At 24.0% G+C, this 6,674-nt stretch overlaps 1 protein-coding gene across 1 annotated transcript; it reads right to left on the bottom strand.

The window, feature by feature from the left end:
• Positions 1-290: 290 nt before the first annotated feature.
• On the bottom strand, positions 291-4,261 carry LOC126893675 (uncharacterized). The gene is made up of 2 exons (XM_050664084.1): positions 4,053-4,261; positions 291-2,231 (listed from the first exon to the last, which is right to left on the bottom strand). Exons 1-2 carry the CDS (start codon positions 4,131-4,133, stop codon positions 675-677), a joined length of 1,638 nt encoding a protein of 545 aa, XP_050520041.1. The 5' UTR covers positions 4,134-4,261; the 3' UTR covers positions 291-674.
• Between the last annotated feature and the right edge of the window lie 2,413 nt (positions 4,262-6,674).

Raw genomic sequence — 6,674 nt, 5'->3', positions numbered from 1 at the left:
ATATATATATATATATATATATATATTAAATCCATACGCATGGTTTTTATTTGGACATCATTTTGTATGTAAGAAACCAATAATTATTAAATGTTGATGAAAATTCATATTGATAAACTATATGCTAATACATCAACACAAATTTAAATATTCTTTTTTTAATTGAATTTTCTTATCAAAGTAACACATTATAACCTATAACTACGTAACAGAATTTTATTAATGTCGCGACATTTGCCAACAAGACCCTAGCTAGGTGAAGCCTAGTTTTTTAATAATAATATAGAAAATGTTAAAAAAATGTTTATTTAAAAAAATGTAAAAATATTACAAAGATATGGTACTGTTTATGGCCTAGTAATGTGTTATATACAACTAATTCTATTTATTTATTTTTTTTAGTAAAAAAAAATATATTAAATTTTGAAAGTAAAAAATATTTAATAGAATGATTTAATGATCAATTTAAAAAAATAGATACATAAATTTTTTCTTAAATTTATTGAAGCTATCACATAAATTTTAAATATTTTTAATTATTCTTAAAAATTTAAACACAGAAAAATGATTAATTACTTTTTGAAAAATGGATATGTAAGGATTTATTGCTAAATGAGTAACAACATATTTAATTATTAAGTTCAAAACATTTTACCCTATAAATACGCATTTTACTAATTAAGCCATTTAATGTTTTTGCTCCATTGAAAGAAAGTTATGATATCGAAATTGATTGCTCCAAGAGTATTTCTGTACTTGTTATAATATTGTAATAAAGATTCGTAACATTCATTTTTAATATCATCATAAATATTCAGTGTACGATCACCTTTTTTTGATATTTTGTACAAATTTTCATTATATGCACCATAACTTTTCAATAACTCTTCTAGTTTTTTAAATAAAATATTGATTAGTGCTTTCGCCGATTTTTTATCTTTTCCTTTCTCGTCATCAAACACTTTAGCTATTTGGCTATATATTGGAATACCTGAAATACCAGCATAACGTATAATAGTTTTTATTATTTTTGAGGGTCTAGTATAATATAGACTAAGTTTATCTTGTAATTCTTTTTCGGTAATTGGTATTTCTGTAGGTTTTTTGCTTTTAGACTTAACAAGTATTAAATAGTTAATCAAGTGTCTCGCTGAATAATAAAGCAATGCAATTTTCATGACATCGGAAAGAACATTATAGTAGTTTAAAATTAAATATGGATTTCTCTTCCATTCAATAATTGCTGATTTATAATTAGCCTGTAATTTTCTAATTATTGGTTTAAAGTTAATGTTATCTATATGAGGGTAAAAAGTGATAAAACATGTGACTTTTTTATTAAATAGAAAGTCATATACCCCTAAATTATTTTCGTATTTAAATAAAGATAATAATTCATTATTGTCTCCTGGTTTTAGTTTCATTTTTTTTAAAAGATCTATAGAAATTTCAACGCTTTTTTTTAAATCTTTTAAACTGTCCACAATGTTTGGTTCAAGATTATGCAAATAATTACTTTTTCTGCATGATGCAACATATTTATTACAAAAAATTAATGATTCCTCACTGTACTCATAAAATTCTTCAAAATCAAGTTTTCTTTTTTCAAGAGCATTTAAACTTAAGAAATACTTCCACATCCAATTTGCCGGAGATTGTTGGGAAAATATCACAACAGATATCATTCGAGCGATAGCATCTCTATAAATGGCAACATATTCCTCATAACCGTCTAAAATTTGGTACGTTAAGTCTTGTTTTTTAAATATGTTGATAATATACTCTTTATTAGGCTCAAGTTGGTGTGCTAATGAGGATACAGTGTCTGTACGATAAAATTCTTCTAAATCCGATAAGTCTTCGCTTTTTTGTCTTGTTATTTCTTTAATGGGAGTAGCTGATTCTTCATCAACATACAAGAGTAATTTTGAATCACCAAAGGTTATTGATTTTGATCTTTCGAGTCCTTTAAAAGGTTTACCCTGATAGGGATTTGTCACAATGGTTGGAAACTGTTTTAAATTCATTGCAATAAGTTGTATTACATAACTGTAAATACAATTAATTGCAGTTGTTTTGGAATTCAACTTTTCGTCTAATTGTGGATACTTTTGTATGTTATCGGAATTAATAAGCGAGGCAATCGTATGTATGTCATCTGAAGAAAATGAAATTTTATTTCTTTCCCATGTAGGTATTTTTTGTAAATGGCCGATAAATACATCTGAGTCCTATAATAATTAAAATATAAAATCTATATTAAAAAATATATTAACATTGCTTAACAGTCAATTAAAAATGTTTACATTTTTATTGAATTCATTTTGCTTAAAAAAAATAATTGAAGAATAGGTAAAGATAACGTCCTATGAAGAAATTATTGAATCTCATAGTATCGATGAAAATAAATATTAGTCTGTAAATAAGTTGAATGATCATCGGTCCCGTGCTAATGTAATTATTATGAGTGAAAAGATCATGTTAGAACATTCCTAATTTAAAAAATACTAAAAGTATTAATAAAAAAAATAATAATCTAAATTACAGTCTTGGGACGGTAGATAGTTGTGAAATTTTTTACTAATAAATATTGGCTATTGGTTTCAATTAAACTTAAAAATGGCAGACTTAATTGAATCAGTGTATGATAAATAAGCATAAATTTTTTTTTATAAAATCAGTTCATTATTCATTTTTTATTTTACATGTTACAGTTCCTTCACAGTTTAATAATTTTTTCATTACTATCATCTTTAATAATTGTTATTATCGACTTATGATAGCTAAAATATGATAAAACGCGCGCGCACACTTATATATATATATATTTTTTTATAAATAGAATGTGTGTATACAGATATAATAGATTGAAAGCGTTACAACCGCTGCGTTACATTTGTCAGTGTTACTAATTTGTATCACCTGTTTACTCTCATAAAATCCCAAACCCTCCAAGAAGTTTTCGCTTCAAAACAAAAAATGAAATTGTTATTTAGTACGTTATTCCCGATAAAGCTTCAATTATTAATGATAAATTTATTAGTTAATTTACAGTTTTATGGATAAGAATTTTAATAAATATTTAAAGTTTGTAGAATAACTTGAGTATAAAACTAATAACTTGAAAATTAATTTTTATTGGTATTATTAATCTATTTTTTTCAAATGTTCTAAAAAATTAATAAATTATATATTAAACTAATAAAATGAAAAAGTACTTCTAATATTAAAGTTAATTGTTGTTATTAATGTGAATAACGATCTATTAATTTCGACCATTAATTCATTAGCTATTCATTCTAAAATAATTATCATGCAATATTATTTATTTGTATTATAATCAAGAGTGCACTACGTATGTGGAGTAACTTATAAGTTATCTTATTTATTTTATAAATTTATCAAATTTGATAAATTACAATATGTATTTATAACTAGTTTCTAGTAATATATTAAAATAAAATAATATAAAAAAATTTTTTTATATTATAGAATTTTTTAAAAAAATGTTTAAAATAATAATTTGAATTTTTTTTAGAATATAACTTATTTCTGATATTACCATGAAATTTATTAATACTTGTATTTTTCTATACGTAAATGAAATAAGAAAATTTGATTTTTATTGAAGCTTTCTGTAATTTGTATATGCGATCCTGTTTTTAATTTGATTTAACATATTCTTTATATATGTAAAAAAACTGGCTATTCATTTTAGTAGTTACTCCATATAGAAACATTTTTAGGTAATGTATTCAATAATTTTGTTAATATGATGTATTCAAAAAAGTGAAGTCACGTACAAGAATGTCGAGAGTTTTTTAGAAGAATTAATACAGTAGGTGTTAGCAAATATATGTTCTAAATAAAAATTTTAATAAAAAATGAAATGTATATCTTAAAAAAATATATTCATAAGTTACATCTATTTAATATTTTCAGTCATCAGCGCCTATTTTCAAACATCAACTTTTAATACATCCATCATTAAGGTTTCAATATATTTTTAAATAAAAATTAAATACTATTTAAAATAAAAATGTTTAAAATACCTTTAAAGCTATCAATAAAATTGGCTGAATTTGAATTATTGATATTATGATGACAAAAAAGTAAAATTTTAACGAACACATGATGTATTTTAGTAAAATTTTTATACATGTAATAAAATTAACTGCTAAAGACGAATAGAAACACTTGTGCTTAATATAAATGTTGTGTGTAATTTACTTGGGTTGCTAAATGTACAGAAATATATACAAAATTTATTGTGTTTTAATTTTTATATATTATAATGGAAAAAAATACAACGTACGCGATTGTATCCATAAATAAAAATAAGATCTAATAAATAATCATTTAAATATTTTATTAACTTAATTATAATGAGTTATTAATATGATTATTACATCAAATAAAATAATAAAGTACCATCTTTCCATTAACGTCAGCCAACAATTATAATTAGACTAATATTACATTAAAAAAAGAAATATAAATGGTCTACTTGGCGTGAACAATGAGTTTAGTTACATTTAAAATTATCATATTGTATCAAAATAGCATAAATTTGGATAATTTTTTTTATGTACGATGTACAAATGTTTTTTCATATATTTACCATTTAATAGAATCCTTCGAAAATAATATAAAATGTGAAACAATAAAAATTATGTTGTTGGAATGTCATAGGTGTAAAGAGAATGATGTAGGAGTCCCTTTAAAATTTTATATGATGCACCAAGAGTTGAAAAAGTGTATTTTGATATTTTGGAATAAAAAAAAATGAATGTAAAAATAAAAAATAAAAATTTTTAATTGATTAAAGATTATCTATGTTTTTTGCCACTTTTATCCCATTAGATCTAGGTGTCTAGCATTTATTAAAAATGTATGACACATATATTTTTTGTCTAATGGTCGATAGGATTGAATTGGAATCGATTTCATGCATATGATGGAAGAATAAATTAAAAAAAAAAAAATAGAACTAAATAATTTGTTTAAGAATATTTGATCAAACTTAATAATGTTAACTAATGAATATTTATTGAAAATTTAGGAAGGTAATATAATCATCTTGTTCTTGATTAATAGTCTAATTATACATGAATATTTACATAAACATTTGAGTAAAAAAAGGTACTATGACTTGTTAATATTTTTCACTACTATGACTTTTCAATTTGCTGTATTTCTATAACTTTTTTGTACTTCATTTGTTATACAAAGATTAAAATTAATGACCTTTAAATAATTTTTTTTTTGAAGATGCAATCGAAAAATTAACGACAAAAAAATGTTATACAATTACCGTAAATTGAGGTTAATTTTGTCGTCAAGTATAAAGGCGTATACTTCTAAACGTTTATAAGTAAATTTTACTAACTTTTATAAACTCGAAAACAAAAAATTCAAAAATTAGTAAACTTGTAATGTTGGAGTCCGTTGTAGCGTTGGAATAGTGACCTACTAGACGGGTCAAGCATTAGGGAACAATTTTAAACGAAGACAAAAAATGTCTTATTATTAGATTACAAGCACACAATATTTAACACATTATAAAGGACAGAAAAGATGATAAAGGTTAATGGAGGTTACTTGTAGTATATTGATGTTTTCTAGACTCATAACCGACCATATTAAAATACTCACAACATCATAATCTGACACAAAAATAGCTCATTTAATCAACATTTTCGTTTAAGCAAAAAAGAAACGGAAGACAAAAAAAAATTACAGCCCGGTTGATCCGTCTAAATACGGTAGGTGTCAGTAGGACAATTAGACGTTTCATTTATAACAAATAACAGCAAACATAAAAATAAAGAAAATTTGGTTTCCACCATGGAAGACATAAACAAAGATTTCTTTTTTACGTTTTTGTACCTCGGTAGTCTATTAGAGAGCGATCGTTCACGTTACAGAGTCATGTATGTGGTGTTCATTTGGAACTGGTTCATAGGTATATATAGTGAGTTGCATAGATATTAGGGATGCACTGTGTGTGGTCAGCTGACTCAACAAATTGGGTATTGACTACCGGAACTATTGACTTGTGTACTAATTTATTTTAACATGAATGTGTTTAGTATGTCCACAATTTTACAATTGTGGACATACTAAACACCTACTGCAAATATGACCCACTAATGTCAAGATGATTAATTTAATTTGTAAAAACATTACAAACTTTTCTTCGAAGTAGACTATTTCCAACTTCGTTTAATTGAATTATCTTAATATCTATACACATAAATTTTGGAGTAACCAAATTTTTTACTTGTTAGTCATTCAGGACCATTTTACAATAATGTAAAATATAATAAAAACAAATTAAAGTTAAAAATAAGGAATTGTATAAAATTATGTATGGTAAGTTAGTTAAATTAGTGTTATTGGTAAAATTATTTAGTTGTAAAATGATGATGATCAATATTTTTAATTTAAAATGTTTAGTTAAATTAACAATAAGTAGTAAAAAAAATTATACTGAATATAGGTGTGTTATACATATACAGGGTGTTCAGTAAGTCAGGAAACGGGTTTCTATTGTTCTCATTGTTACAAACAATGAAACCCGTTTCCTGACTTACTGAACACCCTGTATACATTTTGGCTTAGGTTGTAATAAAAGGGATATGCTATCAGATAAAAACAATACAAATTATGAC

This window comes from Daktulosphaira vitifoliae, unplaced genomic scaffold, assembly GCF_025091365.1.
Source record: "Daktulosphaira vitifoliae isolate Bord-2020 unplaced genomic scaffold, ASM2509136v1 Scaffold_1, whole genome shotgun sequence".
Taxonomy (NCBI): domain Eukaryota; kingdom Metazoa; phylum Arthropoda; class Insecta; order Hemiptera; family Phylloxeridae; genus Daktulosphaira; species Daktulosphaira vitifoliae.
The sequence above is the reverse complement of the archived record's forward strand: the minus strand, read 5'-3'. Positions and strand labels throughout refer to the sequence as shown.

Bases quoted from the DNA above. Each gene is read 5' to 3' on its own strand.
- LOC126893675 (XM_050664084.1), bottom strand. From the start codon at position 4,133: ATGTGTTCGTTAAAATTTTACTTTTTTGTCATCATAATATCAATAATT. The intron at 2,232-4,052 runs GTATTTTAAACA...TAATTATTATAG, and splicing joins TTTTATTGATAGCTTTAAAG to GACTCAGATGTATTTATCGG.